General features: G+C 45.9%; 1 protein-coding gene across 2 annotated transcripts in view; it reads right to left on the minus strand.

Annotated features, from left to right (window-relative positions):
• DOCK1 (dedicator of cytokinesis 1) overlaps nt 1-18,526 on the minus strand; it is a 553,659-nt gene that overhangs the window by 380,431 nt on the left and 154,702 nt on the right. For both annotated transcript variants that reach the window (XM_023224362.2, XM_023224359.2), the window contains exon 23: nt 17,494-17,602. In XM_023224362.2, the coding sequence (XP_023080130.2) occupies nt 17,494-17,602 (109 nt within the window). The remainder of the gene's footprint in view (nt 1-17,493; nt 17,603-18,526) is intronic.

Here is an 18,526-nt window from a genome sequence, read left to right on the forward strand (position 1 = left end):
TAGTCTGCTCCGAGGAGGCCTTATCTGGTGGTTTCAGGGCACTTGCCACTTCCTTTAGGTCCTTGTCTCGCCTGCAATCTCTCGTCTGGACACCCAATGATGCAGTGACGTACCACACAATCTGTCATCTATTTGGAGGGTCGAATACCTGGTTTCCTCTCCTGCAGTCAGAATCCAACATCTTCCACGGGACATTCCTCATGGCATCTGCCCAGTACGAGTCCATAACTGGCACCAAATAAGCACTTAATATGCTATAAAGTCGAGTAATCCCACTCATGCCATCCTTGAATCCATGTGAAAACTGCATGTATATTAAAACACTACCCTTTCCTATAACATCCAGGAGGCCCAGGTCTGGAGACGCAGACCGACATGAAGCGGCGCTGGAGAAGTACTCAGCATTGCTTTCTTGATAAGAACTTTTTTTATTTTTATTTTGAGAAAAAGTCTTGCTCTGTCACCTAGGCTGGAGTACAGTGGCACAAGCTGGGCTCACTGCAACCTCCGCCTCCTGGGTTCAAATGATTCTCCCACCTCAGTCTCCCGAGTAGCTGGGATTACAGGAGCCCACCACCACACCAAGCTAATTTTTGTATATTTAGTAGATATGGAGCTTCACCATGCTGGCCAGGCTGGTGTCGAACTCCTGACCTCAAGTCCCACCACCTCGGCCTCCCAAAGTGCTGGGATTACAGGCGTGAGCCACCGTGCCCAGCTCTCTTGGTAAGAACTTAATTAACAACAAGCAAGCTGACCTCAGAGAAATTTAAGTTACCACGACATTTTCTGTCAAGAATCATCCTCCTTGCTATTCGCACAGGGCATCCAATCCCTAATCGCCACACTCCCAAGGGCTCTGGCAGCTCCCTGCCTCTGTTCTCAAAGGCCTGCAGACAGCAGTGAAACTCCAGGCAAGAAGGCAGGAGCAGAGTGCCAGAGGTGCTGCAGAATTCCTGCACCCCAGGGACAAGCAGGGCCCCCACCATGGAAATGCCACCAGGAGGAAGGAGGAAGGCACAGGCCCTGGGGTAGATGAGGGAGCCCTCGTCAGCCATGGGCAGAGATGGGGCTGAGGCCAGGCCTGGAGCAGAGTCTCGGGTTTCGATGGAGCAACTCCACCAATGAGGTGGAAAGGCAAGGATCCTGGAGGAGCTGAGAGCAGTGAGGAGAAACCAGGATGCCAGGGTGGGGGGACAGCTGCACATGCTGCAGGAACCCTCTCGGGCGCATGCTCTGCCTTTGACCTTGAATTCCAAGGTCCTCACCAAGGTTTATACCACAACCCCTGTTTTCTGGTTCTTGGTTTATTTTTATTTATTTATTTATTATTTATTTATTTATTTATTTATTTATTTAGAGACAGAGTCTTGCTCTGTCATCCAGGCTGGAGTGCAGTGGTGCAATCTCAGCTCACTGCAAGCTCCGCCTCCCGGGTTCAAGCGATTCTCCTGCCTCAGCCTCCCGAGTAGCAGGGACTACAGGCGCCCGCCACCACGCCTGGCTAATTTTTTATGTTTTTAGTACAGACGGGGTTTCACTGTGTTAGCCAGGATGGTCTAGGTATCCTGACCTCGTGATCCACCCACCTCGGCCTCTCAAAATGCTGTGATTACAGGCGTAAGCTATGGCGCCTGACCGATATTTTCTTAATGGATCTTTACTGATCATTTTAGTTGAGGTTTTAGTGTCACTTGCTGTCAGGCAGTTCTCAATTTATCAGCATCTCCTTGAACGCTGATTTGACTCAACTTTCGCATCCCTCTGTGTAAGAAGGACTATTACCTGTGCACATGGCAAGATGTCCACACACTGGGTGAAGAAACACAGCACAGAACAGTGCTGGCCACGAGTGTATCATCGGCTCACTCAAAAACACAGCACCCACGTAGGAAGAGAAAGTTTTGTGAACCATCGTAAGCTTCTCAAATACTGGTAAACAATAAAAGTATAAAGTGCCCCAAAACAACACACAGGAATCTAGCACTCAGTCTGGGCAACACGGCGTGATATGGTTTGGCTCTGTGTCCCCACCCAAATCTCATCTCTAATTGTGATCCCCACGTGTCGGGTGAGGGGCCTGGTGGGAAGTGACTGAATCACGGGGCCAGACTTCCCCCTTGCTGTTCTCATGACAGTGAGTTCTCACGAGATCTGACAGTTTCAAGTGTGTGTCACTTTCCCCTCTGCTCTCTCTCCTGCCGCCACGTGAAGAAGGTCCTTGCTTCCCCTTCATCTTCCTCCATGACTGAGATCTCCTAGTCATGCTTCCCGTTAAACCTGTAGAACTGTGAGTCAAGTAAACCTCTTTTCTTCAAAAATTACCCAGTCTCAGGTAGTTGTTTATAGCAGTGTGAAAACAGACTAATATATGACGAAACCTCATCTCTACAAAAATTACAAAACTTAGCCATTTGTGGTGGTGCTGGCCTATAGTCCCAGCTACTTTGGGAGCTGAGGTGGAAGGATCACTTGAGCCTAGGAGGTCGAGGCTACAGTGAGCCAAGATTGTGTCACTGCATTCCAGCCTGGGTGACAGTGAGACTCTGTCTCAGTACATCAATCAAATCTATCAACCAATAAAAGGAAAACCATGAAAAAACTTGATGGCCACCTAATTTCTCAGATATAACACCACTCCTTTTTTTTTTTTTTGAGACACAGTTTTGCTCTTGTTGCCCAGGCTGGAGTGCAACGGCATGATCTCAGCTCACCGCAACCTCCACCTCCCGGGTTCAAGCAATTCTCCTGCCTCAGCCTCCCAAGTAGCTGGGACTACAGGCATGCACCACCACGCCCAGCTAATTTTGTTTTTTTAGTAGAGACGGGGTTTCTTCATGTTGGTCAGGCTGGTCTCCAACTCCCAACCTCAGGTGATCCACCTGCCTCAGCCTCCCAGGCTGCTGGGATTACAGGCGTGGGACACCACACCCAGCCAACGCCTTTCCTTTAAATCTTCAGTAGTGACCATACAAAATGTTTAAAGTCAGAATGTGTATTTCTTGGAATTATATGAAAATGACCTTTTCAAAAATCAACTAGACTTTTGTCATGTTTTACCTAATCAGATGAGGACTACTGTTCTTTCTTAATCATTTCACTAGATAGAAGACAATTTATAATTTAAAAAACAGTGATTTGATGAATCACTATCTAAAGGTGACATAGGCAAGAAGAAAACCTACTTTGTTTTAATAAGATACACTTTTTATAGCCCCTTTTTCCTTCTAACTCTTTCCTAATTCAATGTACTATATTGAATGTATAGGATTTCCCAAGGGAAAAATAATTCTACTTCAATTATAAAAGTGTCACATTCACAGTTCATGGAGAATAATACTGTTCAGCTTCTAATCAAAACTATACTGCCTGGCACAGGATTCTAAATAAAGCCAGTGTAATGTACAAATTTAAAATCTGACTTGAGTGATGTCATGAAAAAAGCACTGGGCTGAAGAACAGAGAACTGGGGTCTGGCCATCCCACCTAGGACCCCTCTGTTCCTCAGCAAGTTCCTGAAAAAACTAAATATGTGACTTTCTAACCTCCTGATTCCCTGATTCTTGATGTTGACTATTTGGGTGCTTGAGAAATCCAACCTCATATAACTCCACGATTTCATCAATACATACACAAAAGTAATTTATTCTATCATAAAATTCTGAAAAAACAGTTTTAATGAAATTTTGTAAGTATTCCATAGAACAGAGCTAATGATTTTTTAAGCTCACATATGAAATATTCTTTTTTCCCTCTTGATAATGCTATAGTGGTAGTTGACGTGTTTCTCAACAAAATGTTTTCTGGGACATATTTAAAGTCTGGTCTCCTCCCAGGCCTCGGTTTGGGCTACTTGGCATGCTGGCAGAACACCAATCCTAAATGAAGCTTTTAACTACCCTTTCCATCAGCTCAGTAGACAGCTCCAAAGAATAGCTACAAAACCCATTTCACAAAGTCACCAATTTGCACTGGCTTCAGCTGCATTTACAAATGTCCCTTCAGCCTTCCTGCGAGTCCTCTCATCCTTCTTTCTCCACTTTCTGCATTATGAAGCTCTACTTCTGTTTCAACCTCACAGTCTTTTCCTTTCAGAGATAGTCTCCTGCTTAAGAGGAAGGTTAACAAGGGTTCTGTCTGAAGATTAACATTGCCTTAAAGAGAGAGACGGTCACTCTGTGTCCTCGAAGACTATTAAATAAAAAAGAAAATTGCAAGCCTCTGGCTACTGGCAGCCACTTTTCCCTCAAATGGAGAGAAATGAATACTAAGCCAAGAGGAGGATATCTTCTAAATCCTAAACTCACTCATGCCTAACACTTGGACTCCAAAACTACATGAATCAATTAATTTCCTTCTTTCTAATGTGAACTGGAGTTGAGTTTATGTAATTAGATTACTGGAGCTTTCCAGCAGACTTGAAGTCAAGTAGTGCCAGACCTCTGACTTTGCTCTCCATAAATACTGTGTTGACTATTCTGGGTCTTTTGCTTTTCCACACGAACTTCTGAATCAGTTGGTCAATAGCCACAAAATAACTTGCTGGGATTTTGATTGGGACTGCAGTGAATCTGTGGATCAAGTTGGGAAGAACTGACATCTTAATGTTGAGTCACCTAAGAACACGGAATATCTTTCCTTTGATTTAGATCTTATTTGAGGTTTATGCAATTTGCAATCAAAATAGGCCTCAACACTGCAAACTTAAAACATAAAAAGGATCTACAAACACCTACAGCGAATGCATTTATAAATGCCACATCGTAAGTGAGGTGCAGATGAGCCTTTGCAGACCTAGTATCTTCAGTTCGCTTGAGAAGACCTTGTTTAGGCTGGTCTGTTCTAAACGCTGATATCTCTGGGAAGGGCTCCTAGGGACAGATGCATTTGAAGAAGCCAGACAAGAGCCAGTAGATGTGGGATATGAATGTTTCCATCAATGAGTCAGCTATTAAGACGCACAGACTTTGCATGATTATGTTCTCTGCCCGTCCCTTTAGAAAGCTTTTTCATCATTTTTAACAACCACCATGGCAGTGCTGGGAGGATCCTAAGAGATAACACGCATCAAAGGCTTTGGTGCCTGAGAGAGTACTGCACAAACAGAAGGGATTAGGATTACTTCATGCTCCACAACCCATCTGGACAAAAGTGGCAGTACAGTTCCCTCCAAACCACACGAGAGTCTAGGTTTGGCATTTTCCTCTGCTGTATTATATATCCAAGCACCTAATGGTGACCACCTTTGTATCCGCACAACCACCAATGGTCAACCAGCCAACAGCCCCTGACTATTAAGTGAATACCAGACAAGAGGCGGAGGCAGGACACTCTCCACAAACTAAAGGAAAATGGAAACCCTGTCCTAAAAATCAGCAATGTCATTAGAAATGGCAGGTGGATTCAAAGGAAGAGGAGAGTCAAAATGTGCAGCAAGAAGTGAGTGCCTATCGGCACCATGCAACCGCCAGGTATAGCTCTCCCACAATGCAGCGAGGCAGGAACTAACTGGCCCAGCAGTTCCCAGAGGGAGATGATTTTCAAACAGGGTCTTGGGTGCAGAGGCCCACCCTTGACGTCTACACATTCTATAGGCTTGATGGCTCTTTTTTCACAGTGGCCCACAGCTGCTTGCGGCAAAGATTTGGGAGAGAATCACAATGTCACCCTTCCTCTTCCTCACTTTCCATAACAGATCCACCACCACCAAGGCTGCAAAAGTGTCCATCCCCTCATTAAAGTCTACCAAGAGCGTGGCCCAGTGTTCTCAACCCAGAGCCATCTCCTCACACCTGCTCTATCCCCTACCCCAGGGGACATCTGGCAGTACTTGGAGACATTTCTGGTTATCACCACCAGAGAGTGCTACTGGGATCGGGCCAGCAATGCTGCTAAACATGCTTGGATGCATAAGAAACAGACGATCCAGTTCCAAATGTCAAGAGGGCTGCGGTGGAGAACATGCTCTACCCCAAGGCACAAATCTGGGTCACATGACAGCTTTTCACTCTCCCTTCCTCTCTCAATCCCTCTAATTGAAATGGCTGAATCCATCCTTGGAAAAGCCAACTCTGACCTGACCAGCCCTCTCCAGAGGCCTCCTCAGACCAGGCACAGCCCCGCCTACGCCTGGCCCTGCCTCTCCATTCTCTCAGGGTCCCCGGCTTCTCAGGACTCTCCCTGTCCAGCCACAGCTGCTGATCTCATAACTTCTTGAATGCAGCAAACACCTTCCTGTCTGCTGCCTCTGCTTAGTTTCTCCACGACCCACACTTTCTTTAACTCCTTTTTGAAACCTTCTTTGAACCCATAAACTACTTCCAATGCCCTGATATACCTTGTCACCCTGACCTTTACTTTTTCTGAAAATGACTGATTATAATCCACAACGATAATTTTATGTCTGTCATGTGCGTAAAATCACATATTGCAATTGTGCAACTATATGCATAGGGGATGGTTAGTGAGCTCACGCCTGCCTTGCTCACCCCAATGGAACCGCCATGAGAATACACAGCATATCTGTGTGATTGGTACTGAGACCCCTCAGTACCTAGCACAGTGCCTGGCACTCAGGAGAATGAACATATGACTGAAGGAATTTTTAAAATAGATGAATACATAACTCAATGATGAAGTACTAAGCATAACTCTACTTTGAGACCTGCTCACTTTCAGAGGAACGCTGAATCCTGACCACGATGGAGGAAGGAGAACGGGGCCCACTGGCACCCTGCATGCTCACAGTAGGTAGAATCCACGACCGAGGGCACAGATGTGGGAGGAGCACCTGGCAACAGAGATCTTTGAATAAGGTCAAGGGTGGAAGAAGATAAGTTCAGGTTCCTGAGCACTGAAGCCACCACGGCCAAAGGAGAGATTTTCCACCAGTGAGTGTCATTACAGGGGGACAAGGCAGGAGGGATGGCAAGGAAGTGCCTAGAATTCTGCAATCTCAAATGAAAGCCTTGTCCTCTAACAGGTGGCAATATGAAGGAATCAACATGGAAAAATGGACCATAAAATTAAAGAAAACATAAACACACACTACTTATCAATGAAATAATTTGTTGCAGGCTTAAAATGCTGAAAGCAAAATTGTAGTATTCAACAATAGAAAACTTAATTTGATGAAAAATCATTTGATTACACATCAATTCAGGCACATGTTCTGAACTGGCATACAGCCATTACAATTATGAGTACACATTAATAATGGAAAGGTGTTGTGATATAATGATAAAAAATCAGTAAACCAAAAACTACGCAGGTTGTAAGTATAAACATTCTGATGTTCACGCACTAGAACTGGAAGAAAACCAATAGAAATACTTGGTTTGCTGGAGAAGCTTGGTGGAAGAGAGATGATTTTTCATTTCAGCTACTGCTGCATTTCTGTAAGGTAGTGCTACTGCTGCGATTTCTGCTACTGCTGCAATGTACCATGCACAATATAAATGGGGGTGGAGAGGTGGTCAACGAAACCAGTGTATTTATCCAGACCTCCCCGGATTAATTCTTGCCTATGTGAGTGGTATTGCTCCCTCCAGAGAGGGCAGGAAGAATCCTAGGAAGGAACCAAGAAGACTGGAACGCTGCAGCGCCTGGTGAGTTCAGATCTCAGCCCACCCAACCCTCTGCAGGGCCACAGACCAGCAAGCGCTGGAGTGAAATGGGGAGCATTTGGACCCACAGTTCCTCTAAAGGCAAGCCATCAAATATTTTCTTCACTTTTCCTTGCTCCTCCTTCCGCTGAGTCTTTCTTAACATGCCACACTTGCAAGGGTGTCATCATCTGTGTGGAGGGCAAACTGATCAAAGCAAAATAGTCCGGAACGTCAGACAGCTGAGGGCAGGCAGCCTGAATGAAGCCAGCCTTGAAGGCTGCAAGAACTGAGACCAGGTGCCCTGCCCACAAACACTACTGCTCACACAGCAGCTCTCTCTGCAAGCCCAGGCCTGACCACTTCCCACCCCATATATGGCCAGGGACCCACAACCTTAGCATCACCTGGGGGTTGATTAAAATGAAACATCCTGAGGCCCCTCCCTACAGAGTCAGAATCACATTTAAACAAGACCTCCAGGTGATCATGTGCACACTGGAGTCTAAGAAGTTTCCGGTCCTGCCGCTCCCACGTCAAGCTGACTGTGGGTACGTGGCTAAGGAGCCATTTCCTCTCCAGTCCTCTGTTCACCACTGACCTGACTGCCAGCGGCCTCCGCACTGACGTCCACAATGACTTCTACCATGGGTGAAACTGTGTCCCTCAAAAGGCTACGTTCAGGCCAGGTGCAGTGGATCATGCCTACAATCCCAGCACTTTGGGAGCAGAGAGATCACAAGGTCAAGAGTTTGAGACCAGCCTGGCAAACAGGGTGAAAACCTGTTTCTACTAAAAATACAAAAATTAGCTGGGCGTGGTGGCGGGCGCCTATAATCCCAGCTACTCGGGAGGCTGAGGCAGGAAAACAGTTTGAACCCGGGAGGTGGAGGCTGCAGTGAGCTGAGATCACACCGTTGCTAACAGTGTAACAGGCTTCTGGGTGACAGGGCAAGACTCTGTCTCCAAAAAAAAAAAAAAAAAAAAAGAGGCTACATTCAATTCCTAACCCTTGGGACCTGTGAATGTTTTGGAAACAGTCTTTTTTCAGATACACGCCTGAGGCCATGCCACAGTAGAGTGGGCCCGGAATTTAACATGACTGATGTCCTCATAAGAAGAGAAGAGACACAAAGCCAGACACACAGGAAGAGTGCCCGTGAAGACGGAGGCAGAGACTGGAGCAAGGCGTCTGCAAGTCAGGAAATACCAAGGATCACCAGAAACCTAGAGAAAAGCACAGAACACATCATCTCTTGGAGCAGCCAAAAGGAACCTGTCCTGCCGGCACCCTGATTTCAAACTTCCAATCTCCAGGACTCTGAGAGATGAAAAAAACTGCTATTTTAAGCTACCAAGTTTGTAGTATTTTGTTAGAGCAACTTTCAAGCTTGGCCCACTCACCTCCTTGACTCTGGAACCTCCCTCTCTTCTCTATGCTGCAGAAGAACTCTCCAGAAGGCCTGGCCTGTAGCTGATTCTCAGCAAGTGTAGTCATTCCTGTCATGGTTGGCCTCACCTGAGTTGCTAGCCTCAGCTGCCCAATATTCTAATTCAGCAAGTCTGTCTCCACACGGACAATGTGACCTAGACGGTCCTCATCCAAACCACCGCATCTGTGTCCCCACAAACAACGCGAGACTCTGAGTCCTGACTTGTGCCCATGACAGCCTCGGATCAATTAACACCATCAATGCGCACCCCCCCCTCAAAATCAAGGTGAAAATATTTTATTAGTTGCTCTTAGTAAACCCTTCTGGCTCAAAATGCTCCCCCTGTTTGCTGGTCTATGATGGTGCCAACATCTCATTGGTCAGTTTGCTCTAGGCCCTGATTTGTCAGGTCAGAGGAAGTGGAACTCCTCACCGGAGTTCTCACCTCATCTCACTTGCCCAACAATCCTGTACCAAGAAACACAAAGGTCACAGAAGCAGGTAACTTCCGAGAGAAGAAAGTGGCTCCCGACTCATCCACCATGGCAGCTGCATAGCCCAATGCCAGAAAGCACACAAGGAAGTGGAAAAGAAACACAGACAGACAGGAGCTCTAGTGGAAACCAAAGCGGGGCAGACACATTTCATACACATGGCCCTGACAAAAGAAGCACAGAGTCATCACCCAGGAATCAAGTCCTCATCGCCTTGATCATGACTTTCATAGTACTTTAGAGCGTTGGAAAATCTGGATGCCTCAGAGCAAACCAGATGGAGCACGGCCTTTGCCATAGACAAAGAGGTCAGCCAAGCACTGTTCATGAAAACTGAAAACTAGAAACCAGCTAAGTGCCCTCAAATGGAAAATTGGTTAAGTAAGTTATCATACAGCCATGAGGCAATGTGTAACCTTTGAAAATGTGTGCTTGAAAAATACTGAAGGACACAGGCAGATATATATAGAAAAATGCAACACTGTAAAAGCGTGTGTGTGTGTACACACGAGAATTTATACTATACATATGTTACATTTATATGTGTGTATATATAGGTGTGGGTGTATACATATGTGTGTGCATATATAGCATAATGCTAAATGAGCAAAAAGAGCTCACCATTATAAAAACAAAAATGCTAACAGTGTAATCTCTGGAAGGTAGGGTGATAAATGATTCTTATTTTTCTTAATTAACTTTTTGGCATTTTCTAACCAGATCACATATTACTTTTAAACTGAGGGCAAGGACACAATAAATGGCTGCTTTGTTTCATGCAACTACCAGGACTTGATATCTTTATGAAAATCTGGAACACGCATATAAAGACGAAGGGGCGAAGTCAGGAGCTGCTGTAAGAGAGGCACCAGACAGGCCCAGAGTTACTCAGTGAAACGTGATTTCCTCACCTGCAAGCAAATCCTGCTTCACCTGATCTTAAATTGTCATCATCCCTAACACATTCAGATCATTTGTTCTGAGGACAATAAAGTTCTATGTGTACAAATTTGTGAGTAGCAGTGTGGATCCCAGATGCTAGCCTGGAAATAAATAGACAAAAAGCAGCAAAAACTTCTCATAAGGAAGAATTCTGGGTAAGATATAAGGCAAGAAAGTAGAGTTCATTTCAAGTCAGGAAATTATTTGTAAGGGAATCAAAAAAGGTGCCTCTTGGAGGGCAGAACTAACCCACCAGCTGTATTTACCGAGATTACAGAATAGCTAATTTCAACACAGCCCCTCTCGAAGAAGGCCAGATGGAAATGGTGCTATGTGATGCTTAGAATGGAAAGACAGGGAAGCCTGCTCCCTGGGGACAGTGCCCCAGAAGGAAGACAAACCCTCTACATCTGTGTGCCAGCCTCAGCTTGGGGAGCCTCAAATTCAATTAATCTTCACCCCAGGCCAATTCGCATGCCGGTCGGGAAAGCTGCCTGAGCGCCGGGGGCCTGGGGCTCTACACAACAATGAAAGAAATGCAGAAAGCGAACAATAATCTTTTCATAATAAACGAAGCAGGAGACACAGGGGCAGAGTCCTGAGATGGAGAAAGAGCAGTGTTTTTCCAATGCATGTTTACATCCATTAGTGCTCATGAAATAAATTCAGTGCCTGTCAACCAGCAATTTTTTTTTTAACTGAAATACATTAGTCTAGAATAGACTAAAGGAGACTAGACCAGAAAATGCCAGAATGCATCACAGGGAATTAGTGTACAACTTCTTCATGAGCATTTTCTAGCTTCATATGCACAACACACACGCACAACACACACGTACAATGCACACACACACACGTGTACCAAGTAAGCATCAGTTTCCCACTGTGGATCATGGTCAAAGTTTCCTTCTATAGAAAATTCTGCAATTCTCAGTTCCAGATGGAACAGACTATGCCGAGGTCCTGCATGGGGTAGTCTTTTCCCAGGGTCATCTCAAGGGAAGGTAGCAATATTTGTGGACTTGAAAAGATGTCAATGCCTGTAAGAACTGACTGCAAAGCCCCAAACGGCCCAATCCGCACTGCAATCCACAAGTGGCCAAGAAACAGCCACCTGCTGCCAACACAGTGGGGCCATCGCCAAGGTCTCCTCCCACAAGCCTTCATGACCGGCCCTTTCTAACTCTCCTCCCCTCCCCTTCACACTCACCCAATTCTTGTGGCATTTCACCAGAGTTTTTAAGTTGCTTTATGCACGTCCACTTAGGTGGAAAGCCCCACCAGGGATAATGTCGGCATCTTTCCAGCCCAAAGCAAAGAGCCTGTTCTCCACTGACGTGGATGGCAGGCATGGGCCCTGTTTGCAAACACCATGGGATAGACAGGGCTTAGCAACACTGTCGCTAGGAGCCAAATGGGGAAAAGAGTGGTTCTGGAACTGGCCAAACAGGGTTTAAACCAGGGCGTTACCCCATCCCAGCTGCGTGGCCTTGGGTAAGTTAATTAAGGTCTCTAGGCCTCAGTGTCTTCATCAGAAAGCAATCAAAGTATCTATTTAACAGGGCAGTTGTAAAGACTAAATCAGTTGGAAACACAAAGCACGGTGAACAGCAGGTGATCGGTAAGTATCAGCTCCAGTTATTCCGGCACTAGGCGCTCATGCTCTTTCTATCAACCACGGATGGGGGAGCTAACCCTCAGGAGGCTCCCCACTCCCACATGTTTGGTGTTTCCTGGGGAGGGCACTGGCTCTACTTCAGTCTCCAAGAGGGAAAAAGGCGTGGAGAGCCAGGTGGGCTGCCTGTGAAGCCGTCTAGAGGTCACACACTGCAATCTGACCCATTCTCCTGGCAGCTGAAGAACAGCAGTTTTCCGAGGAACGGCAAGTCATCGCCAGATGGGAGTTTCAGGAAAACACCAAAAGAGATGCCGAGGAAAAAGGGGCAGGTCCAGCACCAGGGTGCGGGAAATGGTTCCAAGACGTTTCTGCCCTAATTTCAGGAAGAAGAACTGGGGACCTACCAAGCCCAGTGGTTCAAGAAACCACCGCCACAGTAGCACAGGGAAGAGAAGACAGCGGAGGGGAATTCCGAGGCTGTCTGGAGACACCGCAGCTGAGGGCTGGGGACACCGCAGCTGGGGGCTGGAGACACCGCAGCTGGGGGCTGGAGACACCGCAGCTGGGGGCTGGGGGGCACCCGGGAGGAGCAGCAGCCACAGTCACTTGGGGCAGAACAGAGAACAGGACTGGAGAGCAGAGGCCATGGGGCCAAGGGCCCTCTTGTCAGGTGGGAGAGAGAGACGCCAAGGGCAAAGAAACATCCAGAAGTCAGGGATTGAATTTCCAGACCATCTGGGCCTGGTGAAGAGGCAGCTCAAGGTGAAGACAGGAGATCTGAGATGGTGAGGAAACAGCAAGGGGGTGGAGCAGGTCTCAGGGAGGGGGAGGGCCAGCACTGCGCAGCAGGTGGGCTTCTCCTCTTCAGAGGGAAACAGACAGAAAGAGGTGATGCCGAGACCCCAAGGCTTTTCTTTTTTCCTTTTTTTTTTTTTTTTTTTTTTTGAGACTGAGTTTTGCTCTTATTGCCCAGGCTGGCAACCTCCACCTCCGACCCCAGGTCTTTTCAGTGCGGCAGTCAGAGCAGCATCATTCACTTAAGGTAGGTGGTGTGTGGCCTGGAGCTCGAAGGAGCTGCAGAAAGAGCTGCTAAGGGAAAGTCAATATGGGATTTCAAATGAGGTTTCAGTAGAATGGTGGGGTGCTGGGGAAAACAGGATGATTCTTTGAAAAATTCAAGCATAATTACCACAGGAAACAGCAATTCCACTTCTGGAGCACTGGCAGCAGGGTCTTCAAGAGGCCTGTACACCCAAGTTCCCAGCAGCATGAACCACCACCACCATTAGTGGGAACAGGCCGAGCCTCTATCCAGGGACGAGTGCGCAGGCAAAACGTGGACAAGATACACAGCAACATGACAGCCTTAAAAAGGAAGAAGATTCTCACACATGCTACGATCTAGTAGAACCTTGCAGACATTATGCCACGTAAAAGAAGCCAAACGTGGCTGGACATAGTGGCTCACGCCTGTAATCCCAGCACTTTGGGAGGCTGAGGTGGGTAGATCACGAGGTCAGGAGATCAAGACCAGCCTGGCCAACATGGTGAAACCCCATCTCTACTAAAAATACAAAAAAAATTAGCCAGGCGTGGTGGTGGGTCCCCGTAATTCCAGCTGCTGGGAGGCAGGAGAATCACTTGAACCGGGAAGGTGGAGGTTGCTGTGAGCCAAGACTGCACCGTTTCACTCCAGCCTGGGCGACTGAGCCAGTCTCTGTCTCAAAACAAAACAAACAAACAAAAGCCAGACACAAAAGGACAAATGCGGTATGAGTCCACTTCCATGAGGTTCCCAGAGTCATTAAATTCTTAGACCCAGAAAGTAGGACAGTGGCTGCCAGGGGCTGAGGGGAGTTGGTGTTTGACAGGGCTGGAGTTTCATTCAGTTTGGAAAGACGAAAAAATTCTAAAGAAGGATGGTGACGATGGTTGCAGAACAATGTGATTGTACTTAATGCCACTGAACGGGACACTTAGAAATGGGGAATTTCAAGTGAGCTCATTGTTCAGTTCCCACCTATGAGTGAGAACATGCGGTGTTTGGTTTTCTCTTCTTGTGATAGTTTGCTAAGAATGATGGTTTCCAGCTGCATCCATGTGCTCACTTGGACTCGGGAAGGGGAACATCACACAATGGGGCCTATCATGGGGAGGAGGGAGGGGGGAGGGATTGCATTGGGGAGTTATACCTGATATAAATGATGAATTGATGGGTGCTGACGAGTTGATGGGTGCAGCACACCAACATGGCACATGTATACATATGTAACAAACCTGCACGTTATGCACATGTACCCTAGAACTTAAAGTATAATAAAAATAAATAAATAAATAAAGCATTTCCACAGAACCCTAAAAAAAAAAAAAAGAAATGGGGAATTTCATGTTATTTGGCCACGGCACTATGTTTTCAAAAAGCATTTGGCTGCAGCCCCGAGGCAGAGCGCCATTAACTGAGGGACGGTGAGGCGGCACTGGAACATCTGGGCATGCGGGCGCCTGGGGAGCGGGGGTAACGAGAGGTGGCCGCTGGGCAGGGGAGTGAAGGGAGGCAGTGTCCACACACTCACCGGAGCTTCCTGGACATTTAACATAAAAACTCGCCCAAGCATCCTCCATTTATGTTTTCTCACTTAAATGACCTTGGAGAAATTTTGTCACTAAATCAATGAAAACAGTTGTGTTGAAAATTCTAGCTGGAGACCATGTTTACCCTGCAATAAATGACATCTCAAGTTCCTCCTGCCCTCCCCCTTCACTGACTTGTCAAATCCCGTGGCTGACTCGAATCTGCAAAGTGGATACCAGTGGCGGGTTTGGTACCAAGAAGGGGATGGGGCCCTTCTCTACTAAAAATTCAAAAAAATTACCCGGGCATGGTGGTGGGTGCCTGTAATCCCAGCTACTGGGAGGATGAGGCAGGAGAATCACTTGAACTGGGAAGGCACCAACCGTTTGGTACCAACATGGGCCACGCTTGGGGAACCAATGTTTAACCTTTAAATGTCACAGTCTGAAAACATACTTTGTCTATGTAAGATGGTTCACAAGGTTATTTCCTTCCATTTAGACACAGCAAAACTGAAAGAGTTAAAACAACACAAAAGCCAGGCTCCCACGATGAGAATCTTTAAATTTCCAACGTCATCGAGAAAGCACCTATTGTGAAATAATATGATACCAAATTGGCAGAAGGGAGGCGACATGTCTAATAAAATGCATCTGTCTTGCAGATGTAAGGTTTGTATTGATGCACACACGTCACTCAATTTGCTTGTGTCTTATAATAAAACACCCACTGAAGCAAGGTCTTCCCAGTCCCTAGTCACTAAGTAATCTGACTTCAAGGGAGGGAGGCAGACACAAATCAAGCCCAATCAAATTTAATAATGTAAGATTATATTTAGCAATCTAAAATTACTGCTGGGCTCAAAACTTCCTGTAATTTTTATCTATTCTTACACTACGCACGTCTGTTTTTCTAAAATGCCACTGAATTCAGTAGTAAATGTACCATACACATTGCTAATTTTAACCTTGGGACAATAAGACGGCTTTGGGCAATATCAAGTTGCCAAAATAACCTAAAATTTTAATGTATGCACCACATATATTTCTTTCTGTATAAATCACCAATTTTTATAGTAAAATCATGTAAAAAAAAAAATCAAGAAATCATAGTAAAAAGTCCAAATGGCTCCACCGAACAGCTGCACCACCTCTGAGATGAAAGGTAGGCTCCGACTCGATTCATGTCTGCTTATGCTGGTTTCCTTGGTCACAGCAACCATAAGCCACGTCTCAGCACACATACATCTTTGTTCCAGGGCATACGGCAAAGCTTTAAGGCTGGGAAACGACTTGACCAAAATACTTTTAAGACACTAGCCGTAAGAATGCCTTCTAAAATTATACATTAAACGAACATTAAAAGAGGAAGAACAGAGGCGTCTACCACGATCAGTCGAGTGAAAGATGTAAGTTAATCATCTGGAAGATTCTTGTTCTTTGAAGGAATTAGTGCAGGCAGCAAATTGCAAGTTGCACAGCTCTGTCTGCAATAAGTCAGCCCAGTGAAAACTGCCATCACTGGATAACCTAGCGTGTGGGGGTCCTGCAGCTGCTCCATCCATGGGCCTCCCAGGCACTGCCACACCAGTGAGCATCCTAAAGAACACTCAGGCCTCATGAGGGGAAGGCATCTTTCTTCCAAAGGACAACACGGTGAGATCAGGGCATCAAAAGAGGGAAAAAGAACAGAAGAACAGGGGCACTGGAAGGCTCGCTCTTGTGCACAGGCAAAGATCCGCTGAAGCATGAAGATTCACCACCATTTCCAGGGCATGGACACCCTGAGAAATTAGGTGTAAAACATGATTCTCATCAATTCCCCCAAATTTAAATAAAGTAAATTCAGAATCGCTCTTACCAAAGAGCAAAGAGAGAAGCAATGAAAATATTTAAAATATTTCTTCCTCCTGGGGAGGAGGAAGAAAGGATTTCACTGCACATGGAACATGATTATGTTCATTACAAAACAGGCTCCGGGGCCTTTCCCTCTAGTTCAGGCTTGGTAGGGCCCACAGCCCCTTCACTCAGCCACAGGCGAAGCCCTTCATCTACAAGTGCACTTTGCTACAAAGCTACAGCTAGATAAGAAGAATAAAGTCCAGTTCTGTAGCAACGTAGAGTGAAGAAGGTCAACAATAATTTAGTGTATATGTTCAAAAGCTAGTAGAAAGCATTCTGAATGTTCACAGCACAAAGAAATGAAAAACGTTCAAGGTGATGCTATGCTAATTACCCTAATTTGATCACACTGTATACCTGTATTGAAATATCACCATGTATCCCATAAACATGTAAAATTATTATGTGTCAACTACAAATAAAAGAAAAAAAAAGGCCATGCACGATGGCTCATGCCTGTAATCCCAGCACTATGGGAGACTGAGGCAGGTGGATCACCTGAGGTCAGGAGTTGGAGACCAGCCTGAGCAATATGGTGAAACCCCATCTCTACTAAAACTAAAAAAAAAATTAGCTGTGCGTGGTGGTACGCACCTGTACTCCCAGCAATTCAGGAGGCTGAGACAGAAGAATTGTTTGAACCTGGGAGGCAGAGGTTGGAGTGAGCCAAGATCGCGCCACTGCACTCCAGCCTGGGCAACATAGTGGGGCTCCATCTCAAAACAAAAAACAAAAAAAAAAAAAGAAAGAAAGAAACAGGAAAAAAAAGAAAAAAAGCACAGCTCTTGAAATCAAATTGAGATCTCTGACATTAACAACTATAGTATGTGGGGCAAGTTTATTAACTGTAATCAAAATACCTACCTCCAAAAACGATAATGAAAGAAGAAAAGAAAGAGAAGTCTGCCTTGGCGGTGGCCGGCACTCACCTTCACCCGGACGGTCTGGTCTGACATGCTGCCCATCATGTCATTGATGGACCTGAAGAGCTGCAGCAAAGATTCCACAAAGTCGGCCTCTCCCTTGTTTTCATACAGTCTGCAAAGAAACACACAAACTGTGGGGGCCCGGCAGAAACACCTCAACATTTTTTGAACCCCCGTCTATAGCCATGAAGGGAATCACTTGGGTGACAAGTTAGAATGAAAGACCACATCCTCAACATTCATGAAGCAAGGAAGGTGACTGGGCAGCGAGACTCATGCAGACCACTCAGCCAAGGTGGCGTGCCTCCACATACAGAGGCTGACTCTTAACGCTACCACTCACTGCCTTTTCATTGTAACATACTACATCTTATCAATCTGAAAAACACAGAAAATATACAGAAAGGGAGGGAGGAAAGGGCCGAGGAAGAGAAGGAGGGAAAGAGGATGGGGAAATTCAGCTTTATTTCTACCCCACAAAAATTAATACTATTAAGATGCTGTTGAGTTTTCTACCAGTGTTTTTATTTTTATTTATTTATTTATTTTTGTGACGAAGTCTTGCTCTTGTCGCCCAGGCTGGAGTGCAATGGGACAATCTCGGCTCACTGCAATCTTTGCCTCCTGGGTTCAAGCAATTCTCCTGCCTCAACCTCCCAAGTAGGTGGGATTAGAGGTGCCCGCCACCATGCCCAGCTAACTTTTGTATTTTAGTAGGGACAAAGTTTCACCATGTTGGCCAGGATGGTCTTGAACTCCTGCCTTCAGATGACCCACTCGCCTCGGTCTCCCAAAGTGCTGGGATTACAGTTGTGAGCCGCCAGGCGGCCACTACCAGTGTTTTTAAACCCATTATGTCACAAATTGAAAATCAACAACAGACTCAATTTACCAGGATCTTCTAATCCTTTCAAATGATATTACAAGAGTTGCTTTACTTTTTATTTCAGAGTAACAGTGCTATACAAATGTATTCATTTCAACATCAGTGGTAACTGAAAAGTATTCAAGAGGTGGGACATATTCAATAAATAGG

Source organism: Piliocolobus tephrosceles, chromosome 9 (genome assembly GCF_002776525.5).
Source record: "Piliocolobus tephrosceles isolate RC106 chromosome 9, ASM277652v3, whole genome shotgun sequence".
Taxonomy (NCBI): domain Eukaryota; kingdom Metazoa; phylum Chordata; class Mammalia; order Primates; family Cercopithecidae; genus Piliocolobus; species Piliocolobus tephrosceles.